The following is a 20,852-nucleotide window of genomic DNA, read 5'->3' as shown; positions in this document are numbered from 1 at the left end:
TGATGCTGACATTTTATTACTGCCCATAATTTAGCAGTGTAAGACCAACGAATAGTGGAATTAACCGTCACTATATAACGTCCCTACGGCTGAAAGGATGAGCATGTTTGGTGCGATGGGGATATGAATCCGCTACCATCAAATTACGAGTCAAGTGCCTCAACCATCTGGCCATTCCGAACCATCTACAGTGTGTAAAGCTGTTAATTTATACAGACCAAATGACCACAAACTAGCTCATTCGAAATTATAAAACAATAACAACTGAAGATACTAAGGAATTAATATTGGCCTGAAATTCATGATTTCATAAATTATAATCAATTTGAACAATTTCCTTTTTATTTTTTCGAAAGGGCACACAAGCATTAAATACCTAATTTTTTCCTAACACTTTAAAATGGTTTCAAAATTTCTGTTGTAAAAATTTGGATTAATTAAGTAACGGCTTTATTTACTTCGATAAAAGAAGTTATTCAAGTTATAAAATTAAGCGATTTGTGTATTTTCAACATTCTCGTCTTATTTCAAGGACCTTGAGGCTTCCCATATATTAAGGCGTGCGAATCGTATTCTGAGGGTCGCAGGTTCGAATACAGGTCGCAAAAAATATGCTCGCCCTTTCAGCCGTGAGGGCGTTATAATTTTATGGTCAGTCGCGCTATTCGTTGGTAAAAGAGTAGTCCAAGAGTTGGTGGTTGGTGGTGATGAACAGCTGCCTTCCCTCTAGTCTTACACTGCTAAATTAGGGACTACTAGCACAGACAGCTCTCGAGTAGCTTTGTGCGAAATTCAAAACACAAACAAACAAACTTTTCCAAAGAAAAGTGGTATTGTGTGTCAAGTGATAATGCCCCAGTGGTATAAAGAACGAGCATGTCTGGTAACGTGATTTGCACCCATATATTTAAAGTCAAACACTCTAATTATCAAGCCATTCCAAGCCCAATATTAAAGTCAATGGATTGTTAAGTGTACCATTTTAGAATCCGTAATTAGTCAATAAAAGCTTTCATAAGTAAACAGGAAAAAAAAAATTCAAACTACTGTAACACAGATGGATTTAATACAGACCATCACATGTTGTCTTAAGTAATTTCTTTAACTTGTGGTTTTAATATCCCTCAATACTGAGAGTTGTTTGTGAAAATGTTCACACACACACATAAATGTTGTTTTGTCAAGTTCATATTTCTTAGCTTTTATAAGTTTGCTGAAACTCGAAGAATTTCTTGAAGAAACGGCATCGTTTGTTTTAACAATCACAGGCAAAATTGTACCATTCTCTTACTTTGCAATGACGTTTTAACTAACAATTACAAACCTGAACATCAGTTGCTACCAAGTATTTTACGAGCACACAGGTAGAATAAAATGATAACTGGAATATCTTTATGTGTTTTTTTGTGCAGTACGTGATTAGCTAATAAACACAAAGCTTTTCCCAGTAATTTGTTACGTGGGGAACGTTTGGAAACTTGCCAAAGAAACAGATAAGTGAAATCTTGAAACTGAAGAGGCTGATATATAGTCATTTTCGTCTATGCCCAAGTGGTAAAATAAATCAGGAAAGACAATCACGTGATTTATCTTGAATTGTCAGGTTAAAGGTTCTTATGATAGTTCGTCCTCGTTGATAAGAGTAAAGGCGTCGTATGAAGAACACTGAAATTGAAGTTCTCTGTAAAGTTAAAGGTACGGTAAGGCGTAATATATTTTAGTTAAGTTATTGAAATACAATTTGAAACTCGACTCTAAAATAATTATATATAAAAAAGATAGCCCGTAAAGTTTCCAAAACAATAGTCTAGATAAATAAATTTCAAACTTTTACTCTTTTTGTAACTAATTGTTGTAATCACGTTAGATGTTGTTATTTGTAATGAAACAGAAAAATACAAAATGGGTTATCTGTGCTTTGCCAACCACGGGTGTTGAAACCTGGATTCTAACGTTATAAGTCCGCAGATTTACCGTCGTGACACTGGGAAGTCCAGCAATAGGAATCGATTATTTCTTTGCGATCAGACTTTATCACTGACATTTGTTTGTTTTCAATTTCTCGTAAAGCTAAACGAGGGCTATCTGCACTAGCCGTTCCCAATTTAGCAGTGTAAGACTAGAGGGAAGGCAACTAGTCATCAACACCCACCGCCAATTATTCGGCTACTCCTTTACCAACAAATAATGGGTTTGACCATCACATTACATTGCCCCTACGGCTGAAAGGCCAAGCATGTTTGGTGTGATAGGAATTCGAACCCGCCACCCTCAAATTACGAATCGAGTCCCGATAGTTTGGGTCTGCATGAAGCCCAAATAACGGGCATTATATAAACTGCTATGGCGCATCGTGTACATGTTATCAAAAAAGAGATGTCAACACTATTATCTGCGGCACAAATCTCCATTAAGAGTACTCGAGGAAGTTTCGCGCATGGCCAGGTGGTCAAGGGTTCGAGTTTTTGTCACATCAAACATGCTCACCCATTCAACTGTGAGGGTGTTATAGTGTGACAGTTCGTGTAAAAGAGTAGCCAAAGTGCTAAAATAGGGACGGCTAGCGCAGATAGCCCTCGTGTCGCTTTGTGCAAATTAAAAACAAACAAGTTCCACAGAAAGTTAAAGGGCCTGGCATGGCCTAGCGCGTTAAGGCGTGCGCTTCGTAATCTGAGGGTCGAGGGTTCGCGACCGAGTCGCGCCAAACATGCTCGCCCTCCCAGCCGTGGGGGCGTTATAATGTGACGCTCAATCCCACTATTCGTTGGTAAAGAGTAGCCCAAGAGTTGGCGGTGGGTGGTGATGACTAGCTGCCTTCCCTCTAGTCTTACACTGCTAAATTAGGGACGGCTAGCACAGATAGCCCTCGAGTATCTTTGTGCGAAATTCTAAAAAACAAACAATCGAAAAGTTAAAGAAATAGAAACTGGACACAATATGAATCAAAATGAAGCTATCACAAAAACAATAATAAATATATTACTTGATTAGATCGGCGCATCTAGAAGGAAGAACTTTCCTCACTAACCTGAAGACGAACTGAGCAAATGTAACATTATGTACTTAAAAATATAATGTTACTCTTGTGAAAATATGTTCGCTACCGACATGACCGTCTGTTATTCCCACAAAAAATTGATGGAAACTATAGCCTGGGGTGGTCACGTGACATTCCAATAGAAAGTATAACGTCTATATTTTTATGTAACGCTGAACTTTGATTTTCAGAAAACGTGTTTATTGTCGGACACACTGTTGTTGTTGTTTGAAATTAAGCACAAAGCTACACAATTGGCGATTTGTGTTCTGCACTATCACAGGTGTCGAAACTTGGTATCTAATGATATAAGTCCACTGGCACACCGCTGTGCCATAGGGAAGTGCATATACGAAGCATAACATTTTGAACATCCCTTTAACCTCTGACTATCGGACAGGAATCCAATTATAAGTTTTACCTAACAGAATGCTTCCTTTAATTGTTTATGATCAACATCATATTGTAAGGGTTTTATTTTAAAACTTGGTGTGATTACCAGTTTTGCATTGAAACCGATATAACGCGCTGTGAGAATTGCAGTGGCAATTTTAAAATTTCGTCATTTTATAGCACAATGTTTCTATAGTAATGTTAACATTACTGTTGGCTACTGTTGGCGGCCAACATGTTAACATTAAGTTCACCTGTGGACGCCAACAGTAGCATGTTCAAACTTCTTTTGACATAAACAACAACCTCATAGTGTAGGTCGTTATCATAAGCTGAACTTCACAAGAGTGTACATCCACTTTAAAAATTTCTTTCACTTCACTTCAATGAAAACTTTGTGAAATGTATCCTGTCTTGTGCACATCGTATCGTGAGTTCCTGTGAATTCAGAATAAAATCTGTTTAAAACTTAACTCATTATCAAGAAACATTACTAAGGTGGTGATGTCATAAATTTTGAATAAAATACTAAACACCATAATCAAAGTTTTTTCCACAAGTTCACTACCAGTGTGTGTTCAGGCCTTTCTTGAGAATTCAGACCTTCTTAAAGGTCACGTGCTATCTACGAATCCTACTGACCATCACGAGAGGACGCTTTTGCCAGATTGACTGTCAGAAAAATGGAAGAACGCTTAAATTAAAGGAACGTTCTATTCTTAAGTTCAAGGACTGAGAAACAGTTTTAATCTTCAGTGTATTCAAAGTAATCGATAAAGTCGAAAACGAGATTATTCTACGCGTGCATATCTTTCAAATGAAATGCCCACTCCCCCTAGAGACTGACTTAAAACCCTAGAAACCGAGTTTTGATATCAGTGGTTGGCAGAGCACAGATAGCCCAATGTGTAGTTCTGTGCTTAACTTGAAACAAACAAATTCAAATAAAACCTGAATTAAATAATTTTGCAAATAGCGACTGAATGAACACTCGCAATTTAGTTAGGTTTGTTTCGAAATTCGCGCAAAGCTACATGAGAGCTGTCTGTGCCAGTAATCCTTAATTGAGCGGTAAAAGACTCGAGGGAGGGTAGTTAGTCATCATCATCCATCGCCAACTCTTGGGCTACTCTTTTACCAACGAATAGTGGGACCGACCGACATTTAAAACGCCCTACGGCTGAAATGGCAAGCATGATTGTTGTGAAGAGAATTCGAACCTGCGACACTTAAATTGCGAGTAGAATTTCCTTACCAGTTGGCCTGAAACTTCCACACTAAACTATGTAATTTAAATAAAAAAGAAAGCGTTTCAAACATTTGCGTCAGCTATATAATAATGTATTAAAGAAACTAAATAATGTGCGTGAGTGTGTTTTCTTATAGTAAGGCCTCATCGGGCTAGCTGCTAAGCACACCAAGGGGAATCGAACCCCTTGATTTTAGCGTTGTAAATCCATAGATTTACCGCTGTACTAGCGAGGGCACTAATTTGAGTAAGGCATGTTATATTTTTGAAAACTGGTCATTTTCTACTACATCTTAATTTTAATATAAATTATGCAAGTGTCAAGAAAATGACCAAATTCCATATCTTTATTCAAAATACGTTTAGTAAATGGTTTTGATTATAAAACGGTTGTTTTTTTCTATTGAAAATCAATTTGAATAAGTTGCACATAATATTCTTATTTTTACGCTAATCTATTATCTCAAAGCTTTAGGTGCTGGAATAAGATATGTTTGTTTGTTTTTGAATGTCGCACAAAGCTGCACAATGAATTAATAATATTTAAATTACTAAAAATAGTGTTTTGTATAAACACTCGTTCTATTGCGAATAAAAAATATTAAGCATACCTTTCATGATAAATGCTCTTTTGTTGTAAGGCCCAACGTGGCCCAGTGGATCCAAGATTCCATGATTCGTGCTTCACACTTTTGGGCTGTGAGTGAATTATGAAAATTGTGATCAAATCCCACTATCCCATTACAGTCACCTACGAATCGGCGGTAGGTAGCGCACAGTAGCTGTCTTCCCTCTCGTCTTTCACTTTTATATTAGGTTCGTACAGGTCAGTTATCCCTGAATTGCTCAAAAGAAATTCAAACAAAACAAACCTCAGTTTTAACTTAATATACATTGGTTATCTGGCCCACAACTAAATTAAGGCCAGGGAGATAGCGACAGATTTCCAGACTTTACGATGTTGGGGTTCAATTTTCCGCAGTGGGCAAAGTGCAGATAACACATTGTGCAGCTTAGCACTAAAAGACACCGATAACAATAACCTATTTAAAGGACGAATCTAACTAGAAAATTATTACAAATAATAGTTAGTACTTGATATCTAATTGATATCAAATCCTGTAATCTTTTTACATCTTAATTTTGATATAAATTATGCAAAATCTGGGGTAAAGTGAAAACTAATAAACTGGAAACTTTTAAATGACTAATTGTAGTTCTTCACTACTGATTATTGTACATTTTATTATATATTGACAGGTCCATGAAATACATTAATGGTTAAAGTAAGAAGTATTTGGTCTGACATCAATTCAATTTTGTATTCTTTGTGTCTCTAATTCCTGCTTGAGTATTACAGTATAATAGGGGATCAATAGATGCCGTGTTGTGAAGATGAATCATATTTGCCTCCAGTTTAATTAAGTAATCAACGAAAGACAATATACAAAGATTTGAGCATACTGAAACACTTTATTTCACGATACGATGAAAATTAATCTGAATATTACTTTGTGAACATGTAATACTTAATTTACCTGAAATAAAATGTTGACAACTGATCATTCTCATAAAACATAAGAAAGTTTAAAACTTTGAGGTATTAGTTTACCTGTTATTTGAGGAAACTGTTCTGTAGGTTCTAAAACAAATTACAGCCATATCTCTCACGAGCAGATCTAATGCCACTGCATTAAAAGAACACAGAATAAAAGTAAGTAGAATTAAATCAACAGTTTTCTTACTCACTTACCAGATTACTATCTAGGTTCACTTAATACAGTAATAAATTAGAAGATATAAAATGCATGTTATGCTTACATACCACATTACCAACACTATGAAAGCAACTTGGTCCATCAAATGATGGGTTACAGTAGTAACATGTTGACAAGCTCATACTGAATAACCTTATTCGTTCTGGTTAGATCAAGAGTAAAATGTTGAGACCTGATAAGTCAGGATAGTGGAAAAACTGTTTTGTCTCTTCTAAAATTATATAATGACGAGAAAGACAGAGACGCATCTCTTTAGCTATCTCCTGAAAGGAAGGTGTAAGCTAGTTGCCAAGATCCTGATAATAGCACTGTGATCAATGTAATTGTGATTCAATAACTAAGCAAGCATTTATGACGATCATTTGTTTTAAGATTAAATGACTGAAAGCATAAGACATTCTAGCTCTCTGAACTATAAAGTGGTATTTCATGGTGAAATGCTTGCTTATTACAAAATGAGGATGACTTGTTATTTACAACGTTAATGGATTTGAAAAGGCACAATGAATCTTACTCTCCAAGCTGTTAAACTCAATTTTTACTGACAAACCACCTAAAGAAGATTCGATAACAGTACTCGATTACTACACAGTTAAGATGGCTAGTATTAGTTAATGTAAAGTCTTGAATATCAACTGTTAGATTAAATGAGGATGAGTTCTAGTAATTCGATAAATAGGCTGAAAGGACATTGTGACCATAAGTGTCTGAGCTACTGAATGACTTTCTGGATCATTCACGTACGACATCAAGTAAGCTATCTCTTGGAAAAGATCACTGAAAAGTACAGTATACTATGTAAATGTGGACAATAATCCTTTCCACTGGCAAGTCAGGTGAGACCTTGAGATTACATCATCCATTGATTTTTTATTGGATTATCCTATTGTGGCAATGACCCAGGTATCACATGAGTCACAAGAATTGTTTGTTTATTTGTAAATAAGCACAAAGCCATCCAATGGCTCTGTGCTCTTGTCACCACAGGTGAGAAACCCAGTTTCTTGTGTTGCAAGTCCAAGAGGATGTCCAGCCAGAATCTGAGAAGTAGTAACTGTCAGCTACAACATAAACAGTTCTGTTCTTTTATTTCAAATACTCTTTGTTTTTATAAGAAATGCAGTATTCTAATGATGAATATATTTGCTCACCATGATCAGTTGTAAAATGAACTGAAGAGTGAATTACTTTTGGTACTGTACTTTTACACAGTTTAATAATATGGTATGTACACAAAGATGTTGATCGCCAAATTCTATGTATACAATAGTAATAATATACAATTACACTTCAACCATGAGCAGGAATATCAACTTTTGGAGTCTGCTAGAACATTGTCCTTAGATTGTCACTTCCTTTGTTCATTAATGAAAATATTGCAGAAATGTTAATATTCATTTGTAGAACCATAATATCTTTTGAAAAATGTGTTATTTTTAGCAACAGCCTATGGATATGTTATTATCTTCCTTCTTAAAGTTTTTACTCTCAGTGTTGAACAGTAATAATATCAATTAAATAATGATACTGGCATGACAGGTGATGAAGCCATGAGTACTTTCAAGAAACTCTTGAGAAAACCTACAGATATACATTAAACTGCCTTGTTCATAACTAGACTGAAATATAAAAGTGGATAGGCAGCAAAACAAGTTTGAAGTGGAAGGGGGTAGTGACAACTGAGGCAACTGTTTTGAGTTGTTAACCATGACAGTTGAATTGAAGTTGAAACAGCAGCTTTTCCTCATAAGTTTATACAATTTTCTATTTCTTACTGAAAGATCTGCATGCATATAGCTCTTTCTCTCTGTTGCCTATATAAGGTGTTCATTATATTATCAGTTCAACATGCATGTGTGAATGCTATAAGCTACATACAGGAGTGCCATTCCCACTTACTTTTTCATAACAAATATTATTTTAATGCTGAAAGCCAGTGAAGCAGTAAAAACGACATGCTTAACAGTGTTGATAAAATCTCCAGAACGGAGGAGGTTTTTTTCTCATTCTTCAAAATTACTCTATTATCAATATCAAATCAGGGGTATTTGTAAAATATCATTTTAAACCTTTTCACAACTTGTCATAGCAAGTGAAGCTGTTTGGTTCAATATTAGAACTCATCAGGCTGAACTTGCTAACATACAAAGGTGTGAAAAATGATGTTACATGCAGTGCAAAACAGTTAATGTTACAGTTTTAAACATCAACACCTAGCAAAGAAATTAAAACAGTATGTCAAATAATAGTGATAAAGTTACACAGTTTATTTCACTGTTGTTAGACTTATTAGTTTTAGCCTATTAACCTTTTCAAATTAACAGTTCAGTAAACAAAACAAAATTAATAGGAGTCAGGGCATAATTAGTTTTCACACATGACACCTTACTTTTAAGCCAATTTAAAACTTACCTATGATTATTTATTGGAAGATTGTTCTCAAAATCCATATTTGCATAATTCTGACAAATAAATTTTGTTTTACCACTACCACTATTCAGGTCTCAGTATATTGTTGAAAATGCCATCATTATCAAAATCAGCCATAGAGTTGCTGAGTATAATTAATGATCATAGGAGTAATATATGTGTATATATGTGACTGCCCACAGGACCAAAATCATCACATTGCATTGTTAAAACAATTATTGTTGCCAACCTGAAAGGCCTGGTTGTAACAATATTGAGGGAGTTATCATAAAAAAAAAAAAGTTAAATTGCATGCAGTGAAATGGAAAGAATAAATGTTTGTTGTTGATATGGATAATTTCACTTGCATGACTTGTGTAAAAGTACTCGCCAGTGACTACAAATTCATTAGAGGATATTTCATTAATATTTTTAAGAATGTTGTAATGCAGATTAGACTGGAACAAAGCTGAAGTGTTAATAAAAGACACATTTACAACTTTACTGTAATATTTACAAATGACACCTTACTTTTTAAGCCAATTAAAATTTTGCCTATGATTTCTTACTGGAAGATTGTTCTCAAAATCCATATTTTACACAGTTTATTAAAGATAATATAAAATAATTCTTTCTGTATTGAAAAGTGATTTCTATAATGCTATGAATAAAGTAATGTATGATTTTATCTTTATGTAGTGCTGTCAAATTGTGTTGTTAAAACTTTACTGTGGTAATTAAACTGTTCATTTTGAAAAATTGTTGAATAACCTTGATGAAAGTCTGGCATATTAGATAAATTCCTCAAAGGAAAATCGAATAAAATTGAAAAAAATTCCATGAGTCTTCCATGTAATTACACTTCAAAATCAGGAATGGCTCTTCTATTTCTAACATTCTTCTTGTGACTTCTAGCTGTTGCAGCTCGAAAAAAATCGTTTCTACACAAGATTAAAATAAAAGCAAAAATTGTGATAATATCACTATCATTCAGAAGAACTGATCCAATTAGTTCTTTGAATTGTTTAAACATCCTAACTCAACTATTGTCATCATATTTCCTTACTGCTTAACATTAATGTTCTAAGGAATTTTGCATCCTCATTTGTGTCAAATAGCATGTGAAGTTAGCTAAAAGAAGAAATAAAACTGAGTGACCCCATAAATGTTGAAGCGAGTTCAAATAAAGTGACAATTAATAAAGGAAGAGAGATTTGTTTTGAAAGATTATAATAATATATTTTTTTTTAATCTGAAAGTTTGAATTAGATCAGATTATCCAGTTTTATGTATGGCAACATTGTATATGTATACTTTCTATTCCTACTTCAATTTATTAAGTTTGTTTATTGCATACTTTTGTAACTTTGTTCTTTCATGGCAGGTTCTTTCACATTCTCTGGTGAAAATAAATCATATAATCGTAACAACAACAAATTTATTTATTTCTTCCTTAATGATTTTGGACTGTTAAATACTTGTAACTTTTTTTATCCTAAGTGCGCAAACGACACCAATAGAAAATACATTAAATAGTACAAAGTAACCGTGTAATAATTAACACAGATCCAAATACCTCACTACATACAATGGCTGGTTCACCAAGCTAGAAACAATTCTCTATCTATCAGATGTTTTTCCGAATCTGCTATTTCAATCTGTCCTTGCTTTGCCAGATCTTAAGTCAAAATTTATAGACATTTCTTGACTTATATAATTTAACTATTCCATCTTGGCATCATCTTTATGGCCCACAGCTCTCTAGCGTGCAAATTAAAATATTTAAAAGTTGCTTTTCACATTGTTGAATATTTTTTTACAAAAAGTGAATTTATCTTCTGAAAGTATCAGTCACTTTCTTGTAGTTTTCTCCAACTTTTAGTGGCCTCGTAGTGTATATCAGAAAATGTCTACATCATACATCACTTACCATATTATAAATTTAGTAACTTTTTCTTTATTTGCAAGACACCTTTCTATCCCTTTCTACTCTGCTGAAGGTGGCTTATAATGTTCAGAGTTGTGGCGGGTTTTGAAACAGTTCAGTGTTAAAAACCCCTGTGGATATTTGTTAAAGATATAGTGCAAGTTGTCAGACTTAATTTTGTCAACAAATTTTTCTTGTGTTTTCTTTTGCCAACTTGATAAGCATTTTAGTTTCTGAAGTTATTGTTCTTTTCAATTAAAATCTGTTTCACTTTATTTTTGTTCAATTCAATGCAATTTACTTTTCGTTTATTATTGTAAATCATGCAGTAAAAGCCTAATTATATCCTTTCATACTGTGCACTCTGAGTCACCTTCTTTTCACTCCAATATTTTTTTCAAAATTACTCCTAGATTTTACTAGCACATACTTCGTGATGCATGTGACCCTATACGTGTTTTTGATACTAAAGCATGAGAACCAACAACACACGACAAACAAAGAAGATATATTAATATTATTACTCGTTTTTTATTTTGATGTACAATATATATATTTGTACACTTGATTTACAGTTTAAAATGTACGATGTAGTTTAGCAAAAAACAATATGAAATTAGCATTGTATGTAATTAAGATTCCTTTTAAACCTAGTTACATACCATTAGTTGTGGTGCCTTCATTAACTTCAACATATTCCTGAAGTAACTTTATTGCTTCATGAACACGTATATTTTGATGTTTCAGTTTTTCTGCTTTATTTTATTTGTGACAAAACTGTTCGTTGATGTGTTTTCTCATGTATTCTACACTTGTTTCATATAATATTTTCTTCAACACGTAAGTGTCATTTTCAAGCATATCTAAATTTTCCTGACCTAGAAACTTGGCAATATTTAGCACTGCAGCTAGAGGGAAGGCAGCTATATAACGTCACTTTATAACGTCTCTACGGCTGAAAGGGCGATCATGTTTGGTGCGATGGGGATTTGAATCCACCATCCTCAAAGTACGAGTCGAGTGCCTTAACCACCTGGCCATGTCGAACCATCTAAAGTGTGTAAAGCTGTTAATTTATACAGAACAAATATTATTTGTAGATATTAAGAAATTCATATTGGCCTGAAATTCACAATTCCATAAATTATGATCAATTTGAACAATTTCCTTCTTATTTTTTTGAAAGTGCACACAAGCATTAAATATTTAATTTTTTCTAACACTTTCAAATGGTTTCAAAATTTCTGTCGTAAAAATTTGCATTAATTAAGTAACGGCTTAATTTACCTCGATAAAAGAAGAAGTTATTCAAGTTATAAAATTAAGCGATTTGTGTCTTTTCAATATTCTCGTTTTATTTCAAGGACCTTGAGGCTTCCCATATGTTAAGACGTGCGAATCGTAATCTGAGGGTCGCAGGTTGGAATCCAGGTCGCACCAAACATGCTCGCCCTTTCAGCCGTGAGAACGTTATAATTTTACGGCCAGTCGCACAATTCGCTGGTAAAGGGTAAAAGAGTAGTCCAAGAGTTGGCGGTGGGTGATGATAACTAGCTACCTTCCCTCTTGTCTTACACTGTTAAATTAGGGACGGTTAGCATAGATTGTTCTTGAGTAGCTTTATGTGAAATTCAAAAACAAACAAACAAACTTTTCAAAAGAAAAATGATATTTTGTGTCAAGTGATAATGCCCCACTGGTTTAAAGAACGAGCGTGTCTGGTGACGTGGAAATGGTCAATAAAAGCTTTCATAAGTAAACAGGAAAAACATTTTCAAACTACTGTAACACAGACGGCTTTAATACAGACCATCACATGTTGACTTAAGTAATTTCTTTAATGGAAGAACTTGTGGTTTCAATATCCCTAAATACTGAGAGTTGTTTGGAAAAATGTTCACACACACATATATGTTGTTTCGTCAAGTTCACATATCTTAGCTTTTATAAGTTTGCTGAAACTCGAAGAATTTCTCAAAGAAACGGCATCGTTTGTTTTAACAATCACAGGCAGAAATTTTACGTTTCTCTTACTTTGCAATGACGTTTTAACTAACAATTACAAACTTGAACATCAGTTGCAACCAAGGATTTGACGAGTGCATACGTAAAATTAAAACCATAATTGGAATATCTTTATGTGTTTTTCTTTGCTGTACGTGATTAACTAATAAACAAAAAAGCTTCTCCCAGCAATTTGTCACGTGGGGAACGTTTGGAAACTTGCCAAAGAAACAGATAAGTGAAATCTTGAAACTGAAGAGGCTGATATATAGCATTTTCGCCTACGCCCAAGTAGTAAAATAAATCAGGAAAGCCAATCATGTGATTTATCTTGAATAAATATGCTTACAGGTTCTTATGATAGTTCGACCTCGTTGATAAGAGTAAAAGGCGTCGTATGAAGAACACTGAAATTGAAGTTCTCTGTAAAGTTAAAGGTAAGGTAAGGCCTAATATATTTTTAGTTAAGTTATTGAAATACAGTCTGAAACTCGACTCTAAAATAATTATGTATAAACAAGATAGTCCGTAAAGTTTCCCAAACAATAGCCTAGATTAATAAATTTCAAACTTTTTTGTCTGTTCTAATTAATTGTTGTAATCACGTTAGATGTTGTTTGTAATTAAACACAAAAATGCAAAATGGGTTATCTGTGCTTTGCCAACCACGGGTGTTGAAACCCGGATTCTAATGTTGAAAGTCCGCAGATATATCGCAGTGAAACTGGGAATTCCAGCAATAGGAATCAATTATTTCTTTGCGATCAGATTTTATTGCTGGCGTTTGTTTGTTTTCAAATTTCTCGTAAAACTAAACCAGGGCTATCTGCGTTAGCCGTCCTAATTTAGCAGTGTAAGACTAGATGGAAGACAGCTAGTCATCAACACCCACCGCCAATTTACCAATGAATAGTGGGATTGACCATCAAATTACAATGCCCCTACGGCTGAAAGGCCAAGCAAGTTTGGTGTGTTAGGGACTCGAACCCGCCACCCTCAAATTACGAATCGAGTCCCAACAGTTTGGGACTGCATAAAGCCCAAATAACGGGCATTATATAAACTGCTATGGTACATCGTATATACATTATCAAAAGAAGAGATGTCAGCATTATTCTTTGATGCACAAATCTCCATTAAGAGTAATCGAGTAAGTTTCACAGATGGCCAGGTAGTCAAGGGTTCGAATCCTTGTCACATCAATCATGCTCACCCATTCAAACATGAGGGTGTTATAATGTGACAGTTCGTGTAAAAGAGTAGCCAAAGAGTTGGCGGTGGGTGGTGATAACTAGCTATTTGTCCTCCCTGCTCACACACTGCTAAAATATTGACGGCTAGCGCAGATAGCTCTCGTGTAGCTTTGTGCAAGCTAAAAAACAAACAAGTTCCACAGAATAATAAGTGGTTCAACAGAAAATGCATTTTGAGTTCGAAAATTAAATAGCTTCAGCTGCAAAATAATATTTGTCTTGATATTATTGTTATGTAAATGGGTCGAAAATTGAACATGTAAGGCGTGGAAATAATTAAAATACTAATGTTTAAAAATCTTCCCCCTACCCCCACCGCCAGTATCACAGCAGAAAGTCACGAACTTACAACGCTAGGCACCAGATTTCGATACTTCCGGCGGACAGAGCACAAATAACCCATTGTGTTGTTTTGTTCTTAATTTCAGACAATTATGTTTCTTCATTAAAACGAAGAACAATTTTATAATCCTAGAATACATACCGATTTCAAAAATGTTTTATTATATTTTTATCAGAAAAAATTCTGATCGTTTTGCCTTTATTAATAAAAATACAATATGCATTCCTCAGGTTCGTTCGAAATAAAAGACAATGCCTAAGGGTCCCGACTACCAAGAAATCGAAGGACTGATAATTCCCAAAGCGTTTTCACCAAAATGCCTTCGAGATTCTCTCCGTTATAAACCAAAGGATAATGATGTGTTTATTGTGACTTTTCCTAAATGTGGAACAACTTGGGTACAACATATTGTAATCAACATTTTAAAAAGAGGGCTACCACCAGAGAGTTTTGAAGAGTTTCAAAGGCTAAGTCCTTTTATGGAACTTACAGGAACTGGTATTGTAGAAACAATGCCTCGACCTGGAGCTATCAAAACTCACCTTCCGTTTAATATGCAGCCTTATTCTCTTCAAGCCAAATACATCTACGTAACAAGGAATCCCTTCGACTGCTGCGTTTCTCTTTTTCACCACAGCAGAACATTGCCAGTATATCAATACTCTGATGGAACATTTGAAGACTTTTTTGAGATTTTCATCAACGGCGAAACTGAATTTGGGGACTACTTCGACCATCTTCTGTCCTGGTATGAACACAGAAATGATCCTAATGTGCTCTTTCTTGTCTATGAGAAAATAAAAGCTGACACCAGAGCTGCTGTTTTAAAAATCGCTAAGTTTCTGGGTCAAGAGTACGAAGACATGTTAGTGAAGGATGAACAAATGATGGAGAACATAATTCGTCAGACTTCTGTTGAGTACATGAAGAAATCTACCAACAAACACTTTGGGAGCTTCTTTGGATCAGTACATAGTGATGAAGAAATAGATAACGAAAACATTCCAGAAGGACTAAAGCACGTTCTTAAGTACATGAAAAGCATTAACTTTAAACCACAGTCGGAATTTACCTTTGTTAGAAAAGGTATTGTCGGTGATTGGAAAAACCACTTTACCCAAAAACAAAGAGAACGACTGAAAAGAAAATGTATTGAGAAATTTAAAGGAACTGAAATTCCTGAATTCTGGCCAGACATTTTAAAATAAAAAATCGTGCGTATAATTTATTAATTTTCACAATAATAAAATTGCGTATTTTTCATATACTACACTTGATATTTAGAAATATTAATAATGATTTTGTTTTTTCTAATTTTCATTTTAAGCGCTAATGGCATTGAAATATTTTTGTGAGCAACTATTAAAAATATATGAAAGAAATGCAAATCTTCAGTATAATTTGCATAAGAAATTCTAAGTAAGTGTACAATAAAGTAAAATATAGATACTACCTCTTATAAAAGCATCTTCTCTTATTGTATTTTGAGTTTTCAGAAGATGTGTAAAATTACAGGGACTGTGCATTGAAGTAATAAATTTTTATTTCTAGTTGGTATAATTTTGTTTGAATTTATTAAGACGCTTACCTTTTCAGGAATTCTTATTCTGGGGGAAATATTCGACAATATTATTACTTTTACAACTTTTATCTGGTTTGTGTGGGTTCGTTTTTCGCGGCCCGGCATGGCTAAGTGTGTTAAGGCGTTCGACTCGTAATCCGAGGGTTGCGGGTTCGAATCCCGGTCGCACCAAACATGCTCGCCGTTCTAGCCGTTAGAGCGTATAATGTGACGGTCCATCCCAATATTTGTTGGTAAAAGAGTAGTCCAAGAGTTGGCGGTGGGTGGTGATGAGTAGCTGCCTTCCAGTCTTACACTGCTAAATTAGGGACGGCTAGTGCAGATAGCTCTCGAAAAGCTTTGTGCGAAAGTAAAAACAAAAGCGTTGTGCGCGAGACAGGAAGTGACGTATAGACATCATAATCTAAATGTTGAAATAACTGTAACTCACGGTTCTTAATTATTGTTACTATGTTAGAAATTAGAAATCAAAACTACACTAAAACAACAACAACATGCGATTTTACCCGGTAACCTAAAGCCGAAGTTGTGGCATTGTTCAAGTCAAGTGTCGAAGGAGGTATAAAGTAATAACCACACCTGGAATACACAATTTATAATATTGAGAGAGCAAGATGACAGTGTTTAATTAAACAGGCGTATTTCTTATTGTTTAAACTAGAAGTTTTCTTAATTCTTGTTTATTTTTTATCAGTAACATAAGGTTTTGTTGTTGGTTTTTTCACGAATCCAAACTTACCCATAAAGATTATTGTTATTGAGTTACAAGTGACAAGTTTTGTTGAGCTTATTTTGAATTTCGCCTAATTTAAAGGTGATAAAGTATAGGAAAGTCAGATTTTCAACACCGATCATTGCCAACTCTTGGCTTTACCAGTTACTTTGAATATACTTTGATTGGGACCACATTTAATTCAAATAGCCCTCGTATAGCTTTGCGCTAAACTTAAAATGAGCCAAACTTTCAATAATTATTGTTATCTCATTACAGACAGAACTGTAACAGAAGTAATAAAACGTTTCAAGTGTAAATATTTATGTTAAGTGAAAAGGGATCATAATCCCTCCCCTATTTCTTTTTCTTAATCTTTGAGAAGCGAGTTGAAGTCTAGGATTCCTTTGGAACTGTTAGTATGATTAATGTTTTCTATTTTAGAAGATATTGACACTTTCTTGATGGACAGATTTTTTACTTTTCGTCCAACACAGGGACGATGAGTTGATAGTTTGGAATACAGTGCCGGAGTAAAATAAAGGAGCATAGTCATGACAACTCTTTAAATAATTCTAAAATTTACAACCGTCTGATGAATGAGTGTGAGAAAAACTAAACAGTGAACACTTCACAATAATAGACTGAAGGAAAGGTGAATGGATACTGAAAAAGGAAGCACTCCTAATTCGTAATCTACAACCTATGTTGAATATGAACTAGCTACGTCACTGCATCTCAAACTATGATCAATTTATCGTGTCTAAGATAAGCAAATAGTGAAAATTTCATCCAATAAACAGTCTACATATTGGATGTCTGTTCATTAGCTTTTTCCTAGATGTACCAGGAATTTGTTAACGAACTACGTAAATAATATTTCAGATAACTGATGGATTTTTCTACGAAACACTCAGTTTTTCAGTACAATGCTGAATATTATGAACCGTCTATTAGAGTTTAGTATCATGTCCTTTCATGAGAATAGTTGGTCGAGGGATTGTTTTACTGACATCACACTATTTACTGACTTCACACAATTTATTGACTTCACACTATTTACTGACTTCACACTATTTACGGACCTCACACCACATATTCACCCTGTCTATGTTGATGACATATTTATAATATTTAAAAATGAAAATCAAGTAGTGAAATTTGTAAAATATTCGAACAACAAACATGTTAACATTAAGTTCACCTGTAAACGCCAACACTAGCATGTTCTAACTTCTTTTGACATGAACAACAACCATATAGTGTAGGTCGTTATCATAAGCTAATCTTCACCAGAGTGTACATCCACTTTAACAATTTCTTCCACTTCACTTCAATGAAAACTTTGTGAAATGTATCCTGTCATGTGCACATCGTATCGTGAGTTCCTGTGAATTCAGAATAAAATCTGTTTAAAACTTAACTCATTATCAAGAAACATTACTAAGGTGGTGATGTCATAAATTTTGAATAAAATACTAAACACCATAATCAAAGTTTTTTTTCCACAAGTTCACTACCAATATGTGTTTAGACCTTTCTTGAGAATTCAGAACTTCTCAACAGTCACATGCTATCTATGAATCCTACTGACCAACACGTGAGGGCGCTTTTGCCAGATTGACTGTCAGAAAAATGGAAGAACGCTTAAATTAAAAGAACGTTCTATTCTTAAGATCAAGGCCTGAGAAACAGTTTTAATGTTCAGTGTGTTCAAAGTAATCGATAAAGTCGAAAACGAGACTATTCTACACGTGAATATCCTTCATATGAAATGCCCCCTTCCCCCAAAGACTTAGAAAACTAGAAACCGAGTTTTGATATCAGTTGTTGGCATTGCGCAGATAGCCTAATGTGTAATTTTGTGCTTAACTTGAAACAAACAAATTCAAATGAAACCTGAATTAAATAATTTTGCAAATAGCGACTGAATGAACACTCGCAATTTAGTTAGGTTTGTTTCGAATTTTGCGCAATGCTACATGAGAGCTGTCTGCGCCAGCCATTCCTAATTGAGCAGTAAAAGACTTGAGGGAGGGCAGTTAGTCATCATCATCCAACGCCAACTCTTGGGCTACTCTTTTACCAACGAATAGTGGGGTCGACCGAAACATTAAAACGCCAAGCGTAAAAGGGCAAGCATGTTTGGTGTGAAGAGGATTCGAACCTGCGACCCTTAAATTGCGAGTAGAGCTTCCTAACCAGTTGGTCTCAAACTTCCACACTAAACTATGCAATTTAAATAAAAAAGAAATCGTTTCAAACATTTGCTTCAGCTATATAATAATGTATTAAAGAAACTAAATAATGTGCGTGTGTGTGTTTTCTTATAGTAAGGCCTCATCGGGCTATCTGCTAAGCACACCAAGGGGAATCGAACCCCCTTGATTTTAGCGTTGTAAATCCATAGATTTACCGCTGTACTAGCGAGGGCACTAATTTGAGTAAGTCATGTTATATTTTTAAAAACTGGTCATTTTCTTAACAAGTGTTCAAGAAAAATGGACAAATTCCATATCCTTATTCAAAATACGTATAGTAAATGGTTTTGATTTTTAAGCGACTTTTTTTTCTGTTAAAAATCAATTTGAATAAGTTGGACAGAATAATCTTGTCTTTACGCCTATCTGTTATCTTAAAGCTTTAAGTGTTGAAATAAGATATGCTTGTTTGTTTTTTGAATGTCGCACAAAGCTGCACAATGAATTAATAATGTTTAAATTACTAAAAATAGTGTCTTATATAAACACTCGTTATATTGCGAATAAAAAATACTAAGCATACCTTTAACGTAGCTTTCATAATAAAAGCTCTTTAGTTGTAAGGCCCAACGTGGCCCAGTGGATCCAAGATTCCATGATTTGTGCTTCACACTTTTAGGCTGTGTGTGAATTATAACAATTGTGATCAAATCCAACTATCCGATTACAGTCACCTATGTTTAGGCAGTAGGTAGCGTACAGTAGCTGTCTTCCCTCTCGTCTTTCACTTTTAAATTTGGGTCGTATAGGTCAGTTATCCTCTGAATAGCTTTAAAAGAAATTCAAAGAAAACACACCTTAGTTTTAACTTAATATATACATGTTATCTGGCCCAAAACTAAATTAAGGCCGGGGAGTTAGCGACGAATTTCCAGACTTACGATGCTGGGGTTCAATTTTCCGCAGTGGACAAAGTGCAGATAACCCATTGTGTGGCTTAGCACTAAAAGCCACCGATAACAATAACCTATTTAAAGAAAGAATCTCACTAGAAAATTATTACAAATAATCATTAGTACTTGATATCTAATTAATATCAAATCCTGTAATCTTTTTACATCTTAATTTTAATATAAATTATGCAAAATCTCAGGTTGACTGAAAACTGATAAACTGGAAACTTTTAAATGACCAATTGTAGTTCTTCACCACTGATTATTGTACATTTTAATATATAAAGACAGGTGCATGAAATACATTTATGGTTAAAGTAAGAAGTATTTTGTCTGACATCAATTCAATTTTGTATTCTTTGTGTCTCTAATTCCTCCTTGAGTATTACAGTATAATAGGGGATCAATAGATGCCGTGTTGTGAAGATGAATCAGGTTTGTCTCAAGTTTGTGACTAAGTAATCAACGAAAGACATTATACAAAGCTTTAAGCATACTGAAACAGTCATTATTTCACGATATGATGAAAATTAATCTGAATATTACTTAGTTATTATGTAATACTGAGTTTACCTTAAATCAAGTGGTGACAACTGATCATTCTCATTAAAACATAAGAGAGTTTAAAACTTTGAGGTGTTAGTTTACTTATTATTTGAGGAAACTGTTCTCTAGGTTTTAAAACAAATTACAGACATATCTCTCACGAGCAGATCAGATACCACTGCATTAAAAGAACACAGAATAATAGTAAGTAGAATGAAATCAACTTAACAGTTTTCTTAGCCACATCTCATGTGAAACTACACATACCAGAATACTATCTAGGTTCACATAATACAGTATTAAGAAGAAGATATAAAATGCAACACTGTGAAAGCAACTTGGTCCATCAAATAATGGGTTACGGTATTAACATGTTGACAAGCTAAGACTGAATAACCTTTTTTGTTCTGCTTAGATCTAGAGTAAAATATTGAGACCTGATAAGTCAGAGGATAGTGGAAGAAC

General features: G+C 34.3%; 1 protein-coding gene across 3 annotated transcripts; it reads left to right on the top strand.

Annotated features, from left to right (window-relative positions):
• The first annotated feature begins 1,631 nt into the window (after window positions 1-1,631).
• On the top strand, window positions 1,632-15,953 carry LOC143229855 (sulfotransferase ssu-1-like). 3 transcript variants are annotated; one of them, XM_076462695.1, is made up of 3 exons: window positions 1,632-1,695; window positions 13,149-13,234; window positions 14,624-15,953. In XM_076462695.1, exon 3 carries the CDS (start codon window positions 14,645-14,647, stop codon window positions 15,599-15,601), a length of 957 nt encoding a protein of 318 aa, XP_076318810.1. In that variant the 5' UTR covers window positions 1,632-1,695; window positions 13,149-13,234; window positions 14,624-14,644; the 3' UTR covers window positions 15,602-15,953. The 3 variants fall into 3 exon arrangements, with proteins under 3 accessions (XP_076318810.1, XP_076318811.1, XP_076318809.1); XM_076462696.1 differs by having other exon boundaries at window positions 1,636-1,695; window positions 13,149-13,239; XM_076462694.1 differs by lacking the exon at window positions 1,632-1,695 and having other exon boundaries at window positions 13,061-13,234.
• The last annotated feature ends 4,899 nt before the right edge of the window (window positions 15,954-20,852 follow it).

This window comes from Tachypleus tridentatus, chromosome 10, assembly GCF_004210375.1.
Source record: "Tachypleus tridentatus isolate NWPU-2018 chromosome 10, ASM421037v1, whole genome shotgun sequence".
Taxonomy (NCBI): Eukaryota; Metazoa; Arthropoda; class Merostomata; order Xiphosura; family Limulidae; genus Tachypleus; species Tachypleus tridentatus.
Note: the sequence above shows the minus strand (reverse complement) of the source record. Positions and strands in the feature narration are given on the sequence as shown.

Bases quoted from the DNA above. Each gene is read 5' to 3' on its own strand.
- LOC143229855 (XM_076462695.1), top strand. From the start codon at position 14,645: ATGCCTAAGGGTCCCGACTACCAAGAAATCGAAGGACTGATAATTCCC.